Source organism: Bidens hawaiensis, unplaced genomic scaffold (assembly GCF_021521415.1).
Source record: "Bidens hawaiensis isolate Kalapana, Puna unplaced genomic scaffold, B.hawaiensis_p1.1 tig00003469_1, whole genome shotgun sequence".
Classification (NCBI taxonomy): Eukaryota; Viridiplantae; Streptophyta; class Magnoliopsida; order Asterales; family Asteraceae; genus Bidens; species Bidens hawaiensis.
Window position 1 is genome coordinate 146,121 of NW_027491193.1, and position 26,658 is coordinate 172,778.

The following is a 26,658-nucleotide window of genomic DNA, read 5'->3' on the forward strand; positions in this document are numbered from 1 at the left end:
ATCGAGATAGTTGACCGCAAGGAGAAGCAGCTTCGTCACAAGGTTATACCTTTAGTGAAGGTGATATGGAAGCATCGCAAAGGTTCAGATGCTACTTGGGAAGCGGAGGATGAGATGCGCAAGTTTTACCCAAAATTGTTTATGTAATAGTTAGGTTTCGGGGACGAAACCTCTTTAAGGAGGGAAGACTTGTAACGTCCTACTTTCGATTATCATAATAAAAATAAATTTCGTTATTTCATAGTGGGTCGTTATCGGTTTAGATAAATAGAATACGAGTTGGGCTAGTGTTGGGTAAATGAATATGGGTTATGGACTTGGGTTAGGAAAGAAAGAAGGAAAGACCATGGGCTTAAGCCCATGATCCATAAATATATAAACCCTTAATATCCATTTAATCCTCATTCACACATATTCCATACACCACCCAAAACACATACACTTAAGATTTCTCTCTAGTTCTTCCTTATCTCTAGCCGAAATCAAGAAGGAAACCCAGCACCGACCCGAGGTAATGATAGTTTAATATTATACGAGCCTAAAACGTTAGTTATAGTCACGTAACGACGAGCCGACACCGTTAAACCGTTTAAATCACAAGATCCGGGTGGAATCGGGTATAAACTGGACCTAAGATGAGTTTAGGGATCACCCTAGCTCAAATCTGGATCAAACGGGACGAAAAACGATGAAAACGGTGGAAGAACGAGTGAGATCTCGTTTTTCCGGCGAAAACGCAGTTTTCCGGCGATGACGGCGCCGGAAAGGCGGCGCCGGAAAAGATAAAGGTGTCAGGGAATGTTCCCTGACCTAACCCTAGTTCTCTAAGGAAACTTAGAGAACTAGAGGGTGATTCTTTAGCTAGTTCGCTAAGGAAACTTAGAGAACTAGAGGGTGATTCTTTAGCTAGTTCGCTAAGGAAACTTAGAGAACTAGAGGGTGATTCTTTAGCTAGTTCTCTAAGGAAACTTAGAGAACTAGAGGGTGATTCTTTAGCTGATTCGCTAAGGGAACTTAGAGAACCAGAGGGTGATTCTTTAGCTGATTCGCATAAGGAAGCCTAACGAACTAGGCTTGATTCTTTATCCAATTCGTTAAGGAAAAGGGTAACGAATTATCCTTGATTCTTTAAGACCATTCGTTAACAAAGATAACGAATTAGAAGGTCTAATTCGCTAAGACCAAAGTAACGAATTGAAGTTTAACAGAAGGACAGAATGGTCCCTGAACTTAGAAAGGAATGAATTAATTACAAATAAGCTAGTGATATGGCTAGTAATAGATAATTAATACGAGTAATTGTTATACAGTTAGCCGCGCCCAACTGAAGAAAGGAATAACAATTAACGGTGAACGTAACCGACTTCAGGTGAGTTTCTAGCCCCACTTCTGTGTTATGTTTCGGGGCTGTGTGCATACTTGATATGTTTGTTAATACACTTATCCTAAGTGATAAGTGTATGCCTTATATGAATGATGTGAAATGTATGAGTGATTGCTTGTTAGTACGTGAACGATCTTCGGATATTGCACGTACTGTCAGGTTGTAGTGTTACGTATAAGGTAAGTATAATGTATTTGCTTATATGTATGAATGCGATAAAGTTAATAAACGAAAGAAAGGCATGGTTGTATGGTAACGAAGAGGGACCAGACCCTAATAATATCTGTGATGTTAGGGACCAGACCCTAATAATATCTGTGATGTTAGGGACCAGACCCTAATAATATCTGTGATGTTAGGGACCAGACCCTTATAATATCTGTGATGTTAGGGACCAGATCCTTATAATATTTGTGAGGTTATAGGGCGAAAGGCTCTTTAAAACGTATGATTATGTATGTAAAGAAAGTATGAAGGTAAGAATGAAAGTATATGCACTTATGTGTGTATGAACAAAAGTTAAGAAGTTAAGTATGAAATGTAAGAGGGTATTGTATGATTATGTGATTAACTAGAACTCACTCAGCGTAGCTGACTTTTAGTATGCACGCAGGTGAGTAGAATGAGGCAGATAGCTTGAGGAGGACACATGGCAGAGTTGGACGAAGCTGGCATCTGAAGATTTTGCTATGATGTTTTATTTTAAAAGACTATGTTTTGTTTTTAAATGACTATGAATGCTCTATAAGACAAGAATTATGGTTATGGAATGTAACGGTTTGAATGTTTTTATTGTTCCGCGAATGTTTTATTTAACTCTGATATTTAAAACTGCGTTTATGAGTAAATCCAACACGAAAGTAGGGCTACCGGTAACGGGGCCTTACACTATAAGTGGTATTTGAGCTGAAAAGCTCATGCTTTTAAGGTTTCAAGTAATATACCTACGATTGTTTCATCATTAAACGTAAAAGAGTTATTTAAATATGATTGGTTTTCTTTATCATATTTAATCAATTGTTAATATCTCGAAACACACGCCCTTTGGAATCTAAGTAATAATGTGGAAACCGTTGAGACTTTAGAATATTGGCTGAAAGAAAACCATCAAAAACCTTAAACAGGAAGACTGTCCAAACTTATTGGATTGTCAAGTCTATATCGAACTTCCTTAAACCTATTTATGGTTTATATAACAAAATAAATTTTGGAATCGTGTATTAGTATAATGAAATTGAATAATTAATTCAATAAACGATTAGCCATGGATTTGTCTCTATCATTATTAGATATACCCATTTGTGGGTTACATATATAGAATGATTTATCGGATTAGATATAAAAATCAATTGATGGAATAGAATTTTGAATAATGTGTAAAACCTTTGTTATTGGTTTGGTTTTGTAACCACATGTGTCTACGTATATACGATTGAGAGAGGGGGGGGGGGGGTTGATACTAATGGTGATGTGATGACGAGGGTTATTTGTGGTGCTTATCTCTCTCTTATAATCCCTTACATCAATCGAATATTTACCATCATAGAAAATTAATATTTGATCATTAGAATTAAAAAATAATAATAATTGTGACGGTTGTTTACTAGATTAATATAATTATTAATCTTACATTCTCCGACTTGACCAAGTGATTATTAATCTCACAATCTCCGACTTTACCAAGTGATTATTAATCTTACATTCTTCAACTTGATCAACTGATTATTTAGGAGAGAGAGGCCAATTTTTAGAAAATTTTGTTTTGATAAATTGAAGACCATTATAGCTGCATGCCCGCAATTATCTTTATATATATTTCTCTATTCTAATATTGGAAATCCTTGTACCATTTCGGAGACTGCCGCAAGAATGATCTCTTAAATTTCTATTGCTGTTTTTTTTCGTGGAATTGTTGATCTAAAATCTCGAATTCTAACTTTTTGGTTGGCCAATATCTAATATAAAAAAAATGTTTCATTAGGTCAAATATAGAAAAAGAAAAATCTTCCATATTTTTTCAGAAGAAAAGGCGGGGAATGGGGATTACTTTAGACGGTCCCCAAATAACCATTTTACATCTTTCAACACGGCTAGAGCTTTTGATTAAGGCTTCAATTACGCTCAATTAACATAATAATTAAGCCCGTGTAAATTATTACTCAAACCCAATCATAAAATCCAACAACAAGGCCCAAATAATATTAGTGTTAAATAAGGTGTCCTCTCGCGTCAACTAATCGTTTAATCTCTAACGTTATTTTCTTGATCAAAGTTAATCTAATATGCTAAATATGTATTAATAATTCCAAAATTACCAACACTATATAGATTAGCCCAAGTAGAACTTTTACTGAATCACTATCACACCTTAGAACTCCAACAAACTTTAAGTACATTGAAAACATATTTAGGTATCTATGTTACTTTTGAAAAATAAACTTAAATGTAAAAACTTAAATTTGACGAATAGTTTTTATATAAAAGGTAATATTACTAGGAATATATATATATATATATATATATATATATATAAATATATAGTGAAATTCCGTTTGAAAATATTGGCACAAACTAATGGAAAGATATAGTTTTAGGTACATGTCTATTTAATAAGTTAACGTTGTTGTTTGTTGGGGTTGAACAAGATGGTTGATGACAGTGTTTGCTTGATGCTGTTTTTTTAGTGTGTGTTGGAACGTCATTTTCACTGTTCACAAACAAAGAAAACATATGATGTGGAGTTTCAAATGATACCTATATATCGTCCATACTTATTACACAATACATGAGCTTCAAGATTATCATACGTGGATAGACCCAATCCAAAATATTTTGGTATTATGGCAGTAATTTAGCAAACTACCAGATGTAGGGCTATAAACGAACCGAACAAGACTTTGTTCATTCGTTTGTTTAAGCTTTTATCGGACAAACAGAAGATTTATGAAAACCTAACCTAAGAAACTTTTGTTTGTTCAAATTTGGTTATTGAGGAAATGAACTTACTCGTGAACGATTTACGAACACAAATTAACATAAAAAATCTTTTATTTGATTTTGAGAATCGGTAATTGTTGTGTCAACAGTTTAGTCTATGTACTAAGTTTGTGTTGGTGTTTTTCTAATATTCATATTCATATAATCACATGGTACTCAAATATATTTTTGTTTGTATAGTTAATAATTTTACTTAAATCTATATGGTAAAATTATAAAAGTCATTAAAAAAATATAAACAAGATTTTAGTTAACATACATAAACAAACATTAGCGAATATAAATGGATATTAACGAACACCTTATCGAACATTTACAAACATAACTAAATAGATATGACTCTCGTACATTTAGTTAATTAGAAACACAATTGAGTCATTTGCCCCAGATGTTGTTACGTTTCTTAAAAGAATTCAGCGGGTTGTGCGTAGTAACATATCGACACCGAAGAATTGTAAATTTGTTTTAAGTAGGATCGGATTTGCCATACAAAAGGGGGTTGCGGCACAGCTTGTTGCCCGTTTACCTGCCTATCTATTGTAACTGAATCCTTTATGAAATTAAATATAATGAATTGGTAGACGTCAATCAAACGAAATTCCTTATTCATGTTCGTTCATTTATTAAAAGAATCAGCATAAACGAACTTTCCTTCGGACAATACACGAACCGTTTGCCAAACGCTTAGTTCGTTTATAGCCCTAACTAGAATACTTTCAAATCTTTGTATAGGCTAGAATTAGTTTGTGGAGGGGTGGGTATAAAGGAGATGGGGTAACTGTAGATGAAAGAACATGTGAGTGGTGGTGGCGGAGGGTATGATGGGTGTTTTGTATCTTTTTGCAGAAGTTGATAGAGAAATCAGGATGTATATTGAGATCATCATTTCATATCAAGTCCCAACTGCTCCTTTGGCTTGGACAACATATTTTATGGACCCCTACACTCACTCATTGCACCTATGACCTTCCCTCATCCCCTCTCATCTTATTTTTTGATTAGTTACATGAGTTTAAAAATCATCAAAAAATCAATTATAATTGAAGTTGATTATACCTTTTGTATTTAGTTGGACTTGGAGCCATGTTTTATAAAACTGGACTGGACCGGACCGACTGGTCTAAGCATTATAACCGGGAATCGGCTTGGTCAGCAGTCCGGTTTATATTATTTAAATCGCTTTTGGTTGAAGTAGGCGGTTTTTGAGCAAGTTGGGTTGAACAGGGAACCATTGACCGTTTGAACCAGATGTGAGACACAAATTTGAAGCATAGGTATGGTTGGGTCGAAAAATAAATACTCGCAAATGGCAAATATCGAACTCAAGTCCTTTAATAACAACACTAGCAACAACAATCGTATCCAGTATAATTTTGACACCAACCTATATAGCAAACAAACTTGTAGATTCAAAACTATTGAAATAGAAAACTACTAGCAACAAATGAAGTTGTGAAAGTGAAATGCAACAAAATAAAAATAAACATGACATCATAAACAACATACGGACACGTAAACAGGAAGACGATTAATTTCTAAATTCACCTAAATGGAGGAGAATCTAAGCCCTAAGACAAAGCTAGGACAAAAAAGTATCATCCCAAAAATAATTAACTTTAAACCTTACTTCTCCACAAATTCCTATCATGTACCACATCATTAGAGAGGTGCTACTTTAGAAGATCATTCGTAACCTGCTCATCGCAAGTTATTTGGGCTTGCCTCTATACCTCCCCCTTCCATAGTCATAATTTTACCCGTTCTAACGGGCAAAGTTATCAGTCACTCAGTCTTCTTTTCACATGCTCAACCATCTCAATCTTCTTTTCTTTATCTTATCTTATATGCTAGACACTCATAACCCTTCCTTAAAAACCTCAATATCAACACCAGGACGATTACCGAATGCTATACCCAAATGCTTGTGTTATTCTTGTAGGTAAAGAATTTAAATACCCTTTTTACTTCTTTTTTAATTTTTTTTAGAAAGGTTCACTTCATTGCCACAAAGGCCAAGAACAAAGACGAGCTAACAGTACCCATCCATCGAGCACCAACCACTACTCTAGAAAAGAAAACCCTACATTAAATCATTTTATACCAATTAACTACCACTAAAACTCTTAGACCTATTTTGAACCATAAAAACCCAAAGCCTTGACATCTCCCACAATCTCTTTTAGCTTAACTTCTTTACCTTGGTACTGTTTCTCAGTCGTCTTCAGAACCTCTAGCTTGCATTAACCATAATTCTGAATCACTTTTTTCTTGTACTCGTCTGTCAACTCTTATGCAACAAGTAGAACGTTAGGATTGGAGTTGGGTGGCAAAAGGAATCTTCTAACTGAACTAACAGAAAAACGACCACTATTTATCACGATTTACTGTTCTTTAAAAAAGTTGCTATGTTGTTTATTATTTTAGATTGAACTAGGATATCATTATATATATATATATATATATAGTGAGAATCCTAAGAGAACTCTTTAAAATTGAAAACTATGAGAACCATTTTAAACCACAAAAAGAACCTTTTAAAAAATATTTAAAAAGTATTATAAAACGAAAAAAGTAAAAAAAAAACAAAAGTTTTAATTTTTCATCTCGGTTTTATAAAAAAAACTAATTATACACATATGTATATTTGTATTTAATTTCGATTTACATAATATACACATATGTACATTTTCATTTATCTTAATTGTGTATATGTGTATAAAGAATAACATGTATAAAATTAAAAAAAATAAGCATTATACATATGTGTATAATTTTGCTAAACCGATATTTTTTTATGAAACCGAGATGAAAAATAATTTTTTTTGGTTTTTTTTACTTTTTTTATTTTCACGTTTTTTTTATAATTTTTTTATTTTTTTAAAAAGAGTTTTTTTGTGTTGCAAAATGGTTTTCAAAGTTCTCAATTTAAAATGGTTCTCAAATGATCTTAATCATATATATATACACACACACACTAGTTTTTATCCCCCGTATTACGAGGTTTGTTTTTTATTATTTGTTTCTAATATATATTTATTTTTTGAATTTATATTTTTTTTATTGTATGAAAGTTAATAATATACTTATGGTTTGATGATAAATTGTTTCACAAATAAATGAGATGCTATAAACCGGTTTAAAAGTTATATGAGTTTGATGAGACCCTATACCCATTTATTTGTGTACTATAATTTTTTTTAATTATAAATAATATATATCTTTTTTTAAATAAATCATATATTAATTTTTAATATATCCCAACTTTATAGGATTTTTAAAGCAAAGATTTGGTGAGATTAGTTTTTAATTTAATGAAATGTTATAACACGTTTAAGAAATATCTGGGTTTGATGATACTCATACCCTTAAATTCGGGTCAAATGAATGAGAAGCATACATTTAAAAATCAAGCAAATCTGGTGACTCCATAAAAAGGGGGAGCGACCACATCGCGACACGTAGGATTTTTGTGGTTTCGTTTGTATATATTATAGATATATATAAGTTATACATTTGTAAATTTTTATTTGTTTAATTATATACATGTAAGATTTTTAATCCACAAGAGTAAATAAAAATTTAGGTGTATTGATTTTTATTAATAACAAATATTATATTTTGGTTGCTGTCGGTTTAAAATGATGAATTGGCTGCTGACTTGCAAGTCGTTGTAAAAAAGTTTGGCCGAAAAAATCACATTTTTTTTCCGGAATACTCAATCCAAGCATCGCCACCCCCACCAATTTACTCACCACCAACCAACCCCCACCACTCAAGCAACACCAACCAATTCCGACAATAGTTCTAGAATTCCGACGACTTCAATAATTGAGGCTTTACTAGAAAAGGGTTTCAAAAGTTCCGATCCAAGATTACAAAGTTGGGATCGTTATTAGTTAATTCGTTAGTTAGGATCGACAACATCCAAAAGATAGTCAGGGTTAATAAAACCAACACACCTAAATTATATATAACTATCAAGATGGTCAATGCCTACCCATACCAATTGAATAAACAAGGATCTACTCCCCTTGACACCTCCTAGATCCAATGAGTCCACATGGTAGGATACAGATAACAACCAACTACGATATGAGCACAACTTCTCAAAGTCCAGTGACCGGAACCTGCAAAACAGACACCGTGAGCTCGTTACGGGAAGGACAAGAGGGGGGTCTTCCCGTAACCACCCTTCAGCATGAAAATAAGTACAGTTCTGATGTAGAGAAAGTACTTGAATATTGAGAGTAGATAGTGGGGAGTGAATGAATACCTCATAAGGATTGAGAGGGTAGTTATAGCCGAAGGATGTGGGAATATGATTGGGCCACCTGTCCCTTTCTAGAAGATGCCCCCGTAACCGTCTGGACACGTGTCTCCATGTGATAGGTTGAGCTATATGTTGCATGTGCATGGGTATAACAACCTAGACACGTGTTATTTTACAATAGGACGGATCAATCCTTGGCCATGTGCACGGTTATAACAACCTGGCCAGGTGTTCTCCCTTTATTGGTTAATGGGTCACGTATTCTCCAAGTAACAATCGTGAGAATCTTTCTAGAAGATAATTGGTTAATTACAGCTGTCCTGATGATATTGCTTCTGGATCCTTTTAGCGGATGAATGTTTCATCATGCGGATGACATGTGAGGGCTTGGATGGTTCTGCGTACGACATAAGGTTGTTGCTCCTTATACAAGTTATGCGGGTGATCCATATGTCCCGCGGGTGAATCATAGGAAGCTTCCTACTGACTCGCGGGGTGATACTTAAGGGTATTTGGGTCTTTTTGGTATCCTACCTTTATACCAATGATATTAGTATCTTACTACTATATATATATATATCTAATTATATTTCATGACATGTTTAGCTCAACAATGTTTTTAAATACAGAACTCGTACTAGAACACCAATAATAAAGTTGCATCACTTATATATACATATACTAGTATTGGCAAGATATTTTGTTAAAAAACACAATACCAATTGCAATTGCCTCCGACAAGATAGTCCATCTGACTCCATAAAAAAAGTAATACTCCATTTAAGTTTGAATATTTTTGGTTAGAAGAAGTCAAAATGAAAACACATGTATGTTGACACAAAGCAAAAGAAGATGAGAATTGAAGAAAGGAATAATAATAATAATAATAATAATAATAATAATAATAATAATAATAATCTCTTTTCCAAACATTCCATCTAGTGTTTACATGTTGACTGTTTCCCAATGGCCCAAGCCCCATATGTACATGTAGACAACTAGAAATATAGCACTAACCCGGCCTTCACCCCCCCCCCCACCCCACCCCACCCCCCAACACACACACACACACACACACACACACACACATTCACAAACACTTGTACGGACACATGCACTACAAATACAAACCCCACTAACAAATAAGGAAAACAAGTTCATATTATATGTTCGTAGTGGTATAGTAGTAGAACAACAGGAAAAAGTAGTACAATTTTTGGAAATCAAGAATTATGGACGGATCTGAAAGAGGGTTAGCCAACTTTGATATTCAAGTTTCTTCCTTTTCAAACCCCATCCATGATCATATGGGCAACTTCTCCCATTATCAAGATCATCATAATCACCATCATAGCCAGTTCTTGAGGTTTTTACCTCCAACTCTTTCTCTTCCTGATCATCTATCTCAACCGGGTATCCACACCACCACCACAGCCGCCACCTCTGCCGGTTTCACCACCGAAACATCCGCCGGTCATAGAGATTCTTGGCAAAAAGAACAGGTAGATTCCCATCATCATATCATGATCCCCTTCTTGTAATTTATAATATCTTGCATGTTCTTGGTCAATATTGTCAACTATATATATATGCACAAATTAAGATAAACTGATCTTTGTTTAATATAGGTTGCAAACATGGATCCAAAAGCTGTTAGTGAAGAAAAATGCTCAGATGATCACAGTTCATGGTTTTGATCTTACCTAATATTGTTTACTTTTCTTACTTTTAATCATGATTGCAGTCGGTCGGCCGGGGAGTTGCGAGTACTCTTTCTAATCGGGGAGTACTTAGGAATTTCCCGTCCTCGAGTACTCGCCGCCTAGAACGATTTTTACAACACGGCTTTAGTAAGCGGTTTCATGATTTCATAATTAGGGTTTAACCTGAGCAAGAAAAGGTTTCAAGAAACTGCTACTCATTCCATTCCATGTTAGGGTTCTTAATCAAAAGCATCCAATTACGAAAAAAGCTAATACTTGTTTAATATTATTCAACAGTAGTGTGAGTTTCAAAATCATATGAACACTTAGAACTTGTGTATTTAGATCAATAATTTAGTTTAAGGGAATTATCAGAGACAGAAGTTTTTGTTTTTAACTCTACTAGGTGTTTGTGTGTGTGAGAGAGAAAGAGGTATGATGGTAGAGAGAGAAGCTTCTGTTTGTGCTTCCCCAGTCAGATTCTAACAAGATCTAGCTATATATATTTTGGAAGAGATTTCTACATAAAGCAAACTTTAAAGCATCTCTCAATCTCTTTGTTATTGTCAGTATATGATATGGGGAAGAACAGGAATCTTGAGACCTAATGATAACATAAATCCAACTGTATACTCATGAATCATGTCACCAACATGTTAACTTTCTATTATTATTATTATTATTATTATTATTATTATTATTATTATTATTATTATTATTATTATTATTATTTTCAATGGAAGGTGGAGGAGCTCATCAAACCCTGAAAAGGGGAGGATGAAAATGAGAAGAAAGCTAAGAGAACCAAGATTCTGCTTTCAGACAAGGAGTGATGTTGATGTTCTTGATGATGGTTACAAATGGAGGAAATATGGTCAGAAAGTTGTCAAAAATAGCCTTCATCCCAGGTACTTATTAACTTCATCTCCATCCTACTTTTGTAATTTTCTTACCCTAATAATTTACATTAAGATAATTGATTAGATCAACATGATTTCCACAAAGTAAATATGTCTAATTCACTAGAACTCTATAAAATTACAATATTGTAACAAAATTAACAAAGTGATTATATAAAGGTAACTATAATACCTAGCTAATGAGTAACAATAAACAGGGAACCAAGGTTATAGTTGTCCTTTTACATGTATGAAACAAACAAACGTACATAGACCAAAGTGATAGCTAGTTAATGATGGCATCATTTCAAGGCCAAGTTTCATGTTCTCTCATTCACTGTATGATAGTACAAACACAAACAGTAAAAAGAATATTAAAAACAAACTGACATACAGAACTATATCAGCCATTACGATGTGTAATCATATGGAAGACTTGACTTTTTTTACATAAGTATATGTTTTTTTATACTCCACATGATAAGGGTCTAATGGCCTGCGGCTAAGTATAATTTGAGATTTTGAGGCAAATCTTGAAATGTAGCAAATTATATGAAGAAACACTAAGTGACCCCGACAGATTACGGATAATCTTGGGGTTAAGTAGATGTTTCCCACGAGGGTTAGGTCCGGCAAAGATGGTTATTCTTCTGATGATCTGCAAAACAGACACCGTGAGCTCGTCACTGAGAAGGGGGGGGGGTACCTCCTTGTGACCACCCTCCGGCGTGAGAATCAGACTAGATTGCTCTGAATATAAGTGTATATTAAGAGAAATAACTAGAGAAGATAGATATGTGATGGTATAAAATATAAGATAATCATACCGTTCCAAGGTGTTGGAGTATTTATAGCCGAAGGTATGTTTCCAAGCAGGTACAGCTAGCTGTATAATATTCTTTTTCTACCAACTGTGGGCTACGCACGTGCCATGCTGGTGGTTGGTGGGTAGGCAGCGGCTGATAATGACATGGCCGGCTGTGTACTATTCCTTTTCCACCAACTGCAGGCTATGTACGTGCCACGATGAGGGTTGGTGAGTAGGCAGCGGCTGATAGTGACATTTTGTACTAGAGCGTGCTCCTCGTCGTACTGTTGTCAGTGAGCTGTCACCCTGTGATGGGCTGCTTTGGTCAGATCTTGTCTATTTTGTCCATACCTTGGCAGGTATAGTACAAAAGATCCTCCAGATTCGTACGGACTGGCTCATTTGGGCGGGAGTATTCCCGCCTTGCTCATTCCTTCTTCAGGTGACATTACTGAATTATTGAGAGTTAGTGCCTTGTGCGTGTAGCCTTACTATTAGTGCGGGTAGCCTTCCCTGATGGCTTGTATCCGCAGCTGCGGGAACAGGCGGGGTACTTCACCATTGGGAGGCTTTTCCTACAGGAATAGCTGGCGTACTGCGCGTAAGGTCTTCATCTCTCTGAGCATGGTGGGTCCTGCGGAACCAGTTGGTCTTTGCGCAGACGTCCCTCTTCAAGTTGAGTCTTGCGGGTCCAACTGGGCTCTGCTGGGACCTACCTCTTCAAGTCCCCCCAGTCCAATGTTCTTCTCATGAATTGTTAATAAGTGAGGTGAACTTTTGGACTTAAGCAAAGGGTTTTGAAAAGGGGTTTTAGTTTTAAGGTTTTCCGTGGGGATTCTTCCCGCGGTTTTCCTAATGTCACGTGCAGAAATTCCTGACTTTTCTGCTTGATCTTTGGGTATGATGCGGGTAGGTGTGTAACCTCCTCGCAAGTCAGGAGCGTTGAGTTTCACTTGTGTAGATTCTCCACGAGGTTTTGGTAGTTTTAGACATAGTGATCAATTATGTTAAACAACCAATTCCATCTTGGAGCTTCAAACAATCTAGTTCTCAACGTTCCCGCTATGCGGGGATGTTATTTCCCTTTCCACAAGCATGGCCCAGAAGATCCTTCTTGGTTTTAATTCCCTGCAAGTGCTAAGTATGTGAAGGGTTTCGCCTTGACACTGTACCCGCACTCGTCTTATAGTTACTTGACTTCCAAGGTATTCTTGGCTTCAATTCCCTGCAGGTGCTAAGTATGTGAAAGGTTTCGCCTTGACACTGTACCCGCACTTGTCTTACGGTTTCTTGGTTACCAAGGTATTCTTGGCTTCAATTCCCTGCAGGTGCTAAGTATGTGAAGGGTTTCGCCTTGACACTGTACCCGCACTTGTCTTACGGTTTCTTGGTTACCAAGGTATTCTTGGCTTCAATTCCCTGCAGGTGCTAAGTATGTGAAGGGTTTCGCCTTGACACTGTACCCGCACTTGTCTTACGGTTTCTTGGTTACCAAGGTAAGGGGGTATATTCCCTCTTATTTTTGAATCTTTGAATCTTTTTGAAATTCGAAGAGTTGGTGAAATGATAAGAACAGTCCAAACTGTTGAAGGGACGTTAGCGTCGTCCGACGGTTTCTTCTGACAGTTTCAGGACGTGCAGGAAGTTATGGCGACGTGACAGTATATGGTCATTCCAGACGCTTTTTCAGGCGCGTGGGCGCGAGTTTTACGGCACGCGTCCTGTCGACAGCTGTTGCCAGCTTGCTTTCCACGTGTCATCGTCTCATTGCGCCTGCGCTTTTCCCTCTCCCCCGCATTAATTCATCGCATTCATTGCGATGGGTATACAAAGAGGGAAGATGATGCATCTCAAATCACACTTTCACTTCTTCTTCTAAGCGATTTCCGGCGAATACTCTAACTTTTGTCGAGCATTCTCCTGAAATCGTTCTTCTTTCCATCCTCAACATGTCTTCTACTCATGATCCTGAGGTTACTGCCGAAGAGTCCGACGTATACCCTGAGAACCCGATGTCCGCATCTGACAAGGACGATAAGAGTACTGCTGGCGAGTGCCAGTGTGCTCTTTCCGTCGACCTTTATCAGTACATCGCCAAGAAGTTCATGCTCGAGCCTTTCGAGCCTGAGTTTCCTGAGCCTCACCAGACGGTGTATGATGCCCCCAAGGGCAAGATAGGGGTGTATGCTGCATTCTTCATCTATGGGAATCTCAGGTTCCCATTGACAAAGTTTGTGTACCGTGTTTTGGAGAAACACGGTGTACACTTAACGGAGGTGCACCCGATGGCGATCGCAAAAGTTTGCCACTTTGAATGGGTGTGCCACATTCTGGGCGTTGAGCCCCGCATCGACCGCCTGATGACCTTCTATTCCTGGAGGTGCATCCAGGGCTGGTACACCTTGATCACTCGGATCAAGGGTTTGAAGATCTGTGCTACCGAGCGCAGTCTTCGGTCTTGGAAGCAGGAGTTCTTCTATATCTCTGCCCGTGTCGTCCCCATAGCGATGGCGTTCAATAACGGGAGAGCACTCCCCAACCTTCACGCCTCCAACTACCAGGAGACTGAATGGTTTACCAAGATCTCCCGGATCTAGACTCCGGTTTACCGCTTTGCGGAGTCTGGGATGGTGATGCTCGGGATGAGCCGGGTATGGAAGGATGCCGGTTCTGGGACGCCGCAAGTACCTATCATCCTTGAATACGGTTCGAATTCTATTCCCTATGGTATGCTCCATCTCTTTTTGCTGATTTAGGGTTTTTCTTCTAACTGTTTTTCTGTTTATTTTCAGAGGGGAACAACTTGCAGTCGCTTCTGCAACCGCGTGAGAGCGGTGGTCCCGCTCGGCTGGGTACTCGTGCTCTTGATGAGAACGAGTTGCCCATTTTGGAGCAAACGGCGGATAGGTTCGTGGAGGTCTACCCGCCGGGCCACGAGATTTTGAGCGCCACGAGGCCAGGTAAGGGATTCTTTAACCCTCGCCCTGTTCATGCTCAAACCTCTGCTGGAGTTTCCCTAATTTTATCATCTTCTGATGAGGGATCCGCAGATGGGCCTTTCTTCGTGAGGAAGAAGAAAGCTGCCGGCGTGAAGGGCAAGGCGAAGGTTGCCTCCACCGCCGATCAGGGAAATCGGTCCGATTCGGAGACCGAAAGTGAGGAGGTGGCGGGGAACCCTGGTGAGACCATTGTCACGGGGGTTGGGACAGCTGTCACCTCCGAGCAGCCAAGCGTTACGACGGTGACTGGCATGAAGAGGCCAGTTCCATCGGGTTCGTCCCCGCCCGTCAGAACCTTCAAGATTAAGAAAACCCGTAAGTATACTTTTTATTTATCTTACCCGCAATTTTTTCCGCCATTGTTTTTAATATCGTCTTCATGCAGGCGTGGATGCAACCGCATTCCAAAGTGGTGCGGGAAGGAGCAGTTCTGGACCCACGACAGTAGGTTTGGTCAACCTACCCGAGGCGATGACCCAGGCAGCTGCGCCTGTTTGCAGTGTTGGTTAAGTTGCTCATCCCGTTGAGGCAACTGTTCCAATTGTGACGTCATCTCCGCCGGCTGTCAGTGCCATCTTCACTGCATCCTTCACTGAGCCGGCGGTGATTTTTTCTGCGGGCTCCTCCGCAGCGGTGGTCACGGTTGTGAGTTCACCTCCAGTGAGTTCACCTCCGATGGTCTCTACCGCGGCGGCTTCAACCGTGCCTCCGGCACCGGCGACTACCTCGTCCCCGGCCGGTTCATCAGGTATGTTCAGGGTTGGGGCTTCTAGCCAATCTCTGCCTCCTTCCCATCTGCCTGACATCTTGGATGGATATCCCTTAGGTTCGGGTGATGGGTTTGGCGGCTACCGGCCTGATGTCGACCCTACAGGTGCGTAGGGTTATTTTGGCATTTTTTTTATATATCATCTTTTCCTAACTGTTTTTTGTTTTTACAGTTTCGGATTCCAATGAGGTGTATGTTCCACGGTGGAACATCCGCCGAGGAACAACCCTAAGAACGGCTGTGGACTGCGTCGAGTGGGCGCGTCACGCAGCCCCAAGTGGTACGTTGGGGAAGCCATGTCTAGCTACCAGGAGGGTAGGCTGACGAATGAGCTTCGGATTCTCCTTGCCCGGATGCAGCCGCGCGTCGAGTTGCCTTGTCGTGAAAACGACAAGTTAAAGGCGGCGCGTAGCTAGGAAGTGGCTCAGGCGCGGGCTATCCGGGAGGAGAACATGAGACTTGCCGCCATTGCTGCGGAGAAGGAAAAGGCCTTCAAGGCCCTCGAGGCTGAAGTTCAGGCCCGGCTCGAGGCCCGTTCCAAGGCTACCCAAGCTGTTAACGAACAGCTTAGGTTGGCTAAGGAGACTGCACGGAACACAACCGAAAGGGCCACCAAGGCTGAAGCTGTTGCTGAGCCTCTGCGCGCCGAGAATGAGGAGCTTAAAGCCAAACTAGAGAGACTTCAGCAGGCTCATGATGCTTTGGCTTTAGAAGATGCCAAGAAACTCCAAGAGCTCCTGGACCAGAAGGGTATGCTTGACCGCACTGAGCGTAAGCTGAAGGGCGTTGAAGAGGCTGCTGCTAAGAAAGTGTTGCTTGCCAACCTTAACAAAAATGAAGCCGAACGCGCCCGTGACCAAGCTCAAGCTGCCCTCCAGGAAGCTCTGATCACCAAGGAATGGCTTCTACGAGAAGCGTTGTCGCAGGTATGCGTAGCTTCATAATATCTTTACGCTTTTCTTTATACTTAGAAAAGTTTTTGATACATATATTTTTTTTTGTAGGTTGTGTATCGGATCTTCACGAACACATCTTATGACGATGCCATGAGCGCAGCTCTCAATGCTTCCCATGAGGATGGGGAAAAGGCTGGTTTCCTGCTTGGTCTGGGGTTTGTTGAGAAGGGCATCCCGCCTTCCAACTTCCCTCTTTATGACGTGGACACTGAAGCTGCTTACGACCAAGCAGTGAACCAGTATGCTGCCTTCACGCATCCGGTGGTGGAGAAGGTAAACGAAATTGCTGCTGCTGATGATGGGCTAACTATTCTCAAGGCTTTCCTTGAACCGCCACAGCCAACTGATGGTGCGGGTTCAAGTGGGTTTGGAGGGAGTGGTCCTGAAGTTTGAACCTTGAGATCCCTTCCCACCGTTAGGATAGATTTACATTTCTGTAGGCGGGTAGATACCTGGTCATTCTTGTAATGTTTGAATTTTTTGTGAAATATAAATGTTTGTGCGGGTAGGACCGTCACTTTCACTTAATGGCTTGCTTTATAAACGTTGTATGACCTGCTCATGCATATTATAGTTTAATTTGGCACTTGTTTTGCCTCATAAACAATATATGATTCGCTCATGCATACTTTAGTTTAACTTAGCAATTTTCCAAGTGTTTTGAATAAGTTAACCTTTCGACGCGTGGTTGTCAATAGGTTAGTGTTCAGTTTCCTCTATCATGATTGTGCGGGTAGGACCGTCACTTTCATTTAGTGGGATGACCAAACTTCACCTATAACTGACCTGCGTGAAGGTTTTCCTCATCTTTTTAGAAATTTTCTAAGTGTTTTGAATAAGTTAACCTTTCGACGCTTGGTTGTCAATAGGTTAGTGTTCAGTTTCCTCTATCATGATTGTGTGGGTAGGACCGTCACTTTCATTTAGTGGGATGACCAAACTTCACCTATAACTGACCTGCGTGAAGGTTTTCCTCATCTTTTCCTTAGAAATTTTTACCGTTTTTTGTGTTTATGCGGGTTTTGCCGCCTTCCACACGCAACGACTTACTTCTTTCCATATTTATGCGGTGAATACCGGCATATCAGTCTGGAAAGTTCATAAGTATAAATGTAAGACCATCAGCGTCAATGTGCTTTGGAGAATCATTTCCATTAGAAGTGGCTCTAGGCCTTTTCTTTACAAGTTTGGAATTGATCTACATGCAGCCTGTGTAATTGAGTTCCCTTCCATGTTCTTGGGATGGGGGTGTCATCGAGCCTTTCGAGCCGATATGCACCTGGTTTGGAATCTCGTTGTTTACGCAGTATGTAGTCTCCAACATTGAAGCTGCAGTTTCATCCGTGTTTTCCCCAACTGGGGTTCTACACGCATTAGCCTGCTTAGTGTCCATTACGCCACGAGGTGAGTGAGTTTCCCATTTCTGACGAATGCTTCGACGACGTCCTTCAAGGCTACGCATTCCTCCGTGGTGTGATCTTTTGTCCTGTGGAAGTCACAGGATTTGCTTTGATCAGCGTTTGGATGCTGTCGGATTATTGGAGCCTCTGGCCATGGGAGCCTCTCGGTGGCAAATATCTCGGTGACGCTTTTGGTGAGTGGCGTCCATCTGGAGTTCCGGTTCGACGACTGCATGTTATCCTTTCCGCCTAACCGAGGGTGCGAGCCGGATGAGGTGCCAAAGTTTACCCTTGACTGCCAAATACCAAGCTTCCTCTTTTTGTTTTGTCGGGCGGTAAGGACGTTGTTTTCTCTTGTTTTTTGAGTGTAGAGGTTTGTGCTCTGGGGAAGATCTCTACCCAGATGCTTTTCCGTTTCCGCGAAGCGTTTAGCTGCTATCATGATGGCATCCCATGTGGATGGCATGCCGTCTTTACCCGTCAATGTGCGGATAAGCTCTGGGTATTCGGCGCCTTGGATGAAAGCTGCGCGAACAAGATCTTCGCTTATGGTGCCCAGACTCGGCTTCTTTGAGTTGAAGCGAGTGATGAAGTCTAGCAAAGATTCATCTTCCTCTCGGATGCAGTTGAGGATCGTCCATTGCTCTTCGGTATACTTTCTTTGTTGACTGAAGTGTTGGCTGAACTTCTGCTGGAAGTCTGCCCAATCGTAGATGTGGTGGACCGGTAGACGGTCAAACCACGCTCTGGCTGCCCCAACAAGCGTCATTTGGAACATGTAACACCACGTGGGTTCCGTCCAATTGCTGACGGTTGCCCCCGCTATGAATCTGTTCAAATGATCGTCTAGGTCAGATATACCATCATATGTGCCTATGTTGGACATTTGTTTGGCACTTTTCGGGGCAATTGCTTCCGCAATGTCCCTTGAAAATTTGGACGTTCCCGCATTTGCAACCGTTGGTCTGAAGGTTTTAGAGAAGTCACGTGGGTTCCACCCGCGTTTTTTGGTTTAAAGGTTTCTCCAAAATTTCTTCTATGGAAACCTGCTTGTTTACGCTTCCCTTTCGCCCTATGGCGCGGGTTTGCGTCACTGTCAGATTCTTCCCAATCTTTATCATACTCGCACTCATTACTCATGTTGAGCTGTTGTCGAGTGCTTCCGAATTCGTCAGCCTGTTGGAGTGAACGTAAGCGTTCATCCAACTCAGCTTGGAATTCCTTCTGACGTGCTTCCGCCCACGCTTTAACTTGATCAAGTGTTTGGCGGGGGAGCCTCGTCTGTTGTCTCTCCAACTGGGTATCGGTGAATCCCAGGGGAGGATTATTTACTGCACTTGCCCCGGCTTGGGTAACCGGGGTAGTGTTCGTAAAAATTGTGTACTCGCCGGTGTTCCCCCCAGTAGCTGGGGTTGTGGTTACCGGAGTTTCTTGGTCACTCGTTGGCCTTGGCACCGGAGTAACCTTAACCATCTTTCCAGAGGTTTTGAAAAAACTGAGAAAATTAGTTCTAGCTTTTATGCACGGATGGCGCCAATGAAGAAACACTAAGTGACCCCGACAGATTACGGATAATCTTGGGGTTAAGTAGATGTTTCCCACGAGGGTTAGGTCCGGCAAAGATGGTTATTCTTCTGATGATCTGCAAAACAGACACCGTGAGCTCGTCACTGAGAAGGGGGGGTACCTCCTTGTGACCACCCTCCGGCGTGAGAATCAGACTAGATTGCTCTGAATATAAGTGTATATTAAGAGAAATAGCTAGAGAAGATAAGATATGTGATGGTATAAGATATAAGATAATCATACCGTTCCAAGGTTTTGGAGTATTTATAGCCGAAGGTAGGTTTCCAAGCAGGTACAGCCAGCTGTATAATATTCTTTTTCTACCAACTGTGGGCTACGCACGTGCCATGCTGGTGGTTGGTGGGTAGGCAGCGGCTGATAGTGACATGGCCGGCTGTGTACTATTCCTTTTCCACCAACTGCAGGCTATGTACGTGCCACGATGAGGGTTGGTGAGTAGGCAGCGGCTGATAGTGACATTTTGTACTAGAGCGTGCTCCTCGTCGTACTGTTGTCAGTGAGCTGTCACCCTGTGATGGGCTGCTTTGGTCAGATCTTGTCTATTTTGTCCATACCTTGGCAGGTATAGTACAAAAGATCCTCCAGAAGCGTACGGACTGGCTCATTTGGGCGGGAGTATTCCCGCCTTGCTCATTCCTTCTTCAGGTGACATTACTGAATTATTGAGAGTTAGTGCCTTGTGCGTGTAGCCTTACTATTAGTGCGGGTAGCCTTCCCTGATGGCTTGTATCCGCAGCTGCGGGAACAGGCGGGGTACTTCACCATTGGGAGGCTTTTCCTGCGGGAATAGCTGGCATACTGCGCGTAAGGTCTTCATCTCTCTGAGCATGGTGGGTCATGCGGAACCAGTTGGTCTTTGCGCAGATGTCCCTCTTCAAGGTGAGTCTTACGGGTCCAACTGGGCTCTGCTGGGACCTACCTCTTCATTATAATACCGATATTTATGTGTGCTTGCATGTCTATATATGAATTTATCTCCAGCAAAGTATAATAAGCGAGTTAAGCAATGTAGACCGTTCTCTACGTTGATTCGTTTAATCATAACAATTAACTAATAAACCGTCCAATATGTATATACCACATGTTATTATCATCATCCACGTCAAGAAAACTCCATCTAGTGATGTATATCTAGTTTTTAAGGCACGTACTTGGTTATGTATTTCGTTACTGGATGCTTTTATTTAGCCCACACTAGCTAGTATTCCCAACTATACTTCGTTAGAGTAATAGTAATAATTTCGGTTTAGCCATACAGGAATGATGGTCTTTATCTTATTGCAAATATGAGAAAGATAAAAGCCAAATAAGGCATATTTGTGCAACACACATATCATTCCTTTTTTATTCTTAGCTAACTTTGTGCTGATTACGGAAGTAATATGACAAATTAATAGCATACTTTGTTGGGCTAAGCCAGATAATATGTTATAATCTTTTCCAATCACAAATTAATCACACAAACACGCAGTACAAGTTGCTCGAGTGAAGTTGGGCTTGCACCTTCTTGAATCATTCCAACTTGTCAGCAATAGACATCACAAGCACAACTAATTGTTACATGAAACAAGTAACGTAGATGCTCTTACCGTCATTTATATGAGATACCATTAATCCTTAGTGACTAGTCACTAATTTCCCTATATATACTTTACTAAAAAATTAAGATCATATACCAACACCAATTTTAGTTCCCAAAAGTTCTTGATGACCAAGTAAGTTCATGTGTACATCATCACATCTTGACTTGTTGATAACTAGTCTGTAATGTCATTCTGGAGTAAGTGTAACCAATTGAAAAATGAGAGCGAAATTGACTTAAGAAAACAAATTCGCCTTGATACAGTCGGTGTCCTTTATATACACTTAATAATTAGTTTTAGAATCCCTGTTGTGATCGTAGATCTTTTGCACTGGATTTCTCTAAGAATCGTGTTCCTATTTCAAATTGAAACAATTTGGTGGTACACTCCAATTCTTAATCGGATACGACTCAAAAGAGAGTTTCAAGATTAAATATATGTTGTTTGTATTCGCATACCGTAATTTGACTCCGTATTCAGTTTCTCTGGTGATAAGTGCTTCAAAGTAGTTATTTTGGGTCGGGTTTAGGGTGAAAACAGGCTCCAGCTGATCGTGAGGGCTCAACCCCCTGGACCCCTCTACCAAGGGCCCTGCCCCCTTTGAACTCTCATTGCCTAGAGGCTTTGCCCTTGAGAACCAATGAGGTTCCTTAATACCTAGTCTCAAAATAAAACTCAAACAAGAGGCCTTCTGTATCTCCTTACTTGTTTGATGTATATTATGATTTACTTTGGTAAACATGTCAATCCAATTATACATAAATGATATTGATAAAATCACCAACACCCCAAACCATCAATTAGTGATTTTGGATAATACTTTATTTACTTTGGTTAAGTATGTATTCACAGTCTTAAATGGAGGATTTTTTACAAGAAACATAAATAAAGAAGTGATCCTATTTTTTTCTTAAACGACAACGCGACTCCTTGAATACCTTACGAGAAGCTAGAATGCACAATGAGAATCAGAATGCTAATTAAGCACCTTTAGGTGTTTAATCAGGTTTTACTTTATGGAGGTGATATTTAGTCTGCCCCATATAGTAGGTTCAAAAATCCAAATGTCTGTACCTAAAGTTAGGTGCTTTAATTGGTATCAAAATTTTCTTTGAGATACTCATTAAACCTTTATTTATTTGCACTGTCCAAACAAAATCATATTAGTTGATCAGTACAACTTATAAATGCGGCAATTCCAAGATTTCTTCACTTATAAAGATCTAATGATATGCCTTTATATGTTGGTATGAATTAAAAACAAAAAGGTTACTTTTTGGGACATGAAAAAGGTTCTTCATCTAACCCTCTTTTGCTTCAATAACAGTATCATGATTACATCTTTATTCACTTCCTTTACAAGTTAAAGGTTGTTCCTTTTTAAGTTTGCTACAAAAGTGACTTTAATTTTCTTTATATCCATATACAAGGATGATAACTGTCTTGATATTTTGTATTCAAACATTAACCGTGCTGAAGAAAGCAACAAAAATGATTTGTAGTATATCAGCTTGCAAAGCAAACATTTATACATAGCAATTTCATGAAAATATGTAACATTAACTTTTAGAAGAAAAAATAAATTTATATACACATATATGTAAGGAGGAACAAACATAAATCAATTAAAGTTTTAAATTCGTACTTTTTGAATGCATATATATATACGTGTGTGTGTGTGTGTTATATAGATAAAAATAAAGTAATGTACAAAATATATTAACCAACTTTCGAATTGTTATTCTAAGTCACTGCTTACTCTTAAGTGTATTCACAAAACTTTCATTAGTTAAATAATTAATTCTTTTTTAAATTTTATTCTTTTATAGTTAAATAAAAGAAATGTAAAATATATAAATATTGGTTACTATTTAGTTGAACCTGGCCTAATTATATAAGTTTCGTGAGTTTAATAGGAAAAAAAAAACTTCAGTGACTTGGTGAAATAATTAGAAATCTTGGTTACTACTTTTGCTCAAGTTTTTCCCATAAAAAACCATCAAACTTCTACTTTTTTTTTCAAATTAACTGCTTATAATGTGTAGGCTGTGTGCACATAATGTCATCTATACATGTACAAACGTCAAACATATTTAGTTTTCATACATAACTAACCTAAATTTGTTCATATTTGTTTTTAAATTTGAGAAGAAGATGATTAAATATTTCTGTTCAACTATTTTAATTCTTTTATTTTAAGAATTTTTAAGAATGAAAATAAAACATTTATTTATTTGTTCTTTTACATGTTTTTCCCAATTTGGTATTCTACATGGATCTCTTTCCAGTGAGAATCTTTGTTCAGAATATATATCTAGGTATATATATATAAGGTATAAAAACTACTTTTTTATGTTACTGTTACTACTGTTACTATTATTAATATGATATTAGATTTGCTTAGAAAATTATGTAAGTAACCATATCCTTTCTCAAATACGTTGGTTCAGATTAGTGTTATATATGTAATTTCAGCAATAGCATATGACTGTGTCATATTCCCACCGATTGTTTCAATAAATTCTCTTTATGATTCTCTATATTTTGTTCTTTATTACCAACATAAGTGTCCCATGCCAACTGTTAGGGCTTTCCCACATAAAAATATAAATACGTTGGTCGTTTTGACACAAAATTACAAATATACTATACTACATAAAACAATACGTTCATGTGTATAAGAGAAAACTATTTCAGGATGCAAGATATCAACTTACTCGTCCAAAATTTACTAGGAATATAAAATTAAACAAGATTAAGCTAAGATACAAGGCTATCTTACACAAGTGTAATTATTCTTGATTAAGCTTGTTCTTTTTGTTATGAACTAGCAGGAGCTACTATCGTTGCACGCACAGTAATTGCCGTGTGAAGAAAAGGGTAGAGAGATTATCCGAGGACTGTAGAATGGTAATCACAACATATGAAGGTCGGCACAACCACACTCCTTGTGATGACTCAAATTCATCAGAACATGAATGTTTTACATCATTTTAATACATAAGCTCAACTTTGTGTTAAGTTCCAGTCAACACGATATTGATCCCTGAAGTACTGCGTGTTTGTGTACAAGTTACTTATGCATCAATCTTCATCTTCTTTAGTTTAAAGATTGAGTTATTATTTGTGTACTAGGTAATCTTAATCGGTTGATCGACTTGCAGGAATTAATATCCTAAAAGCCTAAAGCCATAACTCCTTTGTAAATTGTGATCTTTTGCCTCTAGCAGCTTACTAGCTAGTGTGTATGGTTTAATGAATTATATATGTCGTTCAAAAACAAGTTTGTACATGGGTTATCACTTATCATGTTTATCAAGTAATATACTTTTATATATTGAAACAAACTATTTTTCATAAAAAAATAGTATTTTTGACCATAAACAATAAACAAGTAAAGTATATGTAAAAACTTTATTTCAATAAAATATGGAAAAGGAATCAAAGAGATTGCACAAAAAAACAAAAGGAAAATAACTATTGAAATAAAAAAAAAAACCCAATCAAAGGCATGTAAACGAAACCTACTTAAGAGCAATGTCAGGCAAGCGCAATAGCTGTTTCTACATAATCATTAGAGCATCTTGACTTGTTTTTAAAATATACGTGGTCCCTAGTTATGTGATAATGACGAAATTTGTGGGCACAAACGGTTTACAAATTGAGTATGTGACAGAAGGAGAAGAACGAAGGGATGCATTTGTTCGCGTTGAAGCAAACTCGAGACAAGTTATGTTAACTAATGACGATTAAAAAGTTGCGGGAGAAGTAAATCTGAGTTAAAATGACAATCAAGTTCGCTAGCTAAAAACTACTCAGTGAACAACTTTGCAATTTTTATTATATGTTAATTTTCCATTGTAATTTAGTAATTTCTGGTATTGTGTACATAAAATAATAGTTATGAAGAAAACTAAAAGGCTGTCTTGACTTGATGGATAAGGTGCATGCCTATCGACTCAGAGTCATGAGCCTGACTGATTGTTGTCTTTCTTTCAACCCACTATCTTTGTAAACCCGTACTTATATTATTACTATTAATAAGTTATTATATTACATAAAACTTTATTTTTATTTGGATAACTATAAAAATTACTATACTATTTGATTTATATATATGATTATAGATTATTGCTTTTAAACCCTTACATTACAATGGAAACACGTATCATTTCTGTTTGTTAGAATACCTCGATTGGCATTCCCTCTAAGATCAAGATCAAGTAAAAGAATTTTCACATATAAAACCTGTGAATCAATTAAAGTTACAAATTTAGTAAACATAAATCTATTTTTATGAAAATTCAGCTTTCATTTGATCCTGGTTGTACTCTCACATACATGTGTGCATGTTCCAAAGTATTTCTAATTTTCTATGAAATCAGAAAAAAGGGGAGAAAAAGACAGCTAGCATAACTAGTATTTTACCCGTCCGGTGGATGGGAACATCAACTTGGGAATCTTTAAACATGACGAACACGTAAAAATCCATTGAATAAAAAAGTTACATTGACGCTAACTTTGATTCTACGTTTAAGTAACTACATAGCAAATTTAACATATAAACAACCAATCAACTAGAGTTTGAACATAGTTTATATTTTCGGATTCTAACCAATCAACCCGAGTTCAAGCATAATTTATATTTTGGATTCAAATAACTTTCGAATCTGATTTTTTAATTCGAATTTGGTTTCAAACAGTCTAATGCAAATAAAGTTGATAATAATAATAATAATTATTATTATTATTATTATTATTATTATTATTATTATTATTATTATAATAATGATGACATAAGTATTTCTTTTTCTTTCTTTTTTTTTCATTCTAAGTAGTAAGTAGTAACATTATATGCTACAATAAGAACACACCAAAAAAGAAAAGTATGTTCTGACATAAGTAACTATTTCAACGTGGTGCACTACTTGCCCATTTTGCCACCCGTTTCATGGTCAAGACTCACCCAAACTATTTCAACATGCTACCAATACCAAGTGTTATTCCTTTATCTATTGCATATAACAAAAATAAACTACGAAAATTTATACATTATAACTAAATAACTTCAAACACAAATAATATACAAGAATCAAGAAGATATCACTAATAACAACACAAACCCAGTAAATCTGTTTTCCTTAATTACAGTTTGCCACTGTCAGCTTCATCTATCCAATTACGGCCATATTATTTATGGCCAAATATAAAGTTACAAACCCATCAAACTACTACTTTGTTGTTTAAAATAATCACAACCCAATTCAGACCATCTGACTTTCTGATTTTGACTTTTAACTATT

The 26,658-nt window shown here is 38.1% G+C and overlaps 1 protein-coding gene across 2 annotated transcripts; it reads left to right on the forward strand.

The window, feature by feature from the left end:
• The first annotated feature begins 9,720 nt into the window (after window positions 1-9,720).
• On the forward strand, window positions 9,721-24,646 carry LOC143623434 (putative WRKY transcription factor 12). Of its 2 annotated transcripts, none has more exons than XM_077094344.1 (4): window positions 9,721-10,153; window positions 10,280-10,341; window positions 11,098-11,262; window positions 24,187-24,646. In XM_077094344.1, exons 1-4 carry the CDS (start codon window positions 9,884-9,886, stop codon window positions 24,350-24,352), a joined length of 663 nt encoding a protein of 220 aa, XP_076950459.1. In that variant the 5' UTR covers window positions 9,721-9,883; the 3' UTR covers window positions 24,353-24,646. The 2 variants fall into 2 exon arrangements, with proteins under 2 accessions (XP_076950459.1, XP_076950460.1); XM_077094345.1 differs by having other exon boundaries at window positions 24,190-24,646.
• Window positions 24,647-26,658: the final 2,012 nt, after the last annotated feature.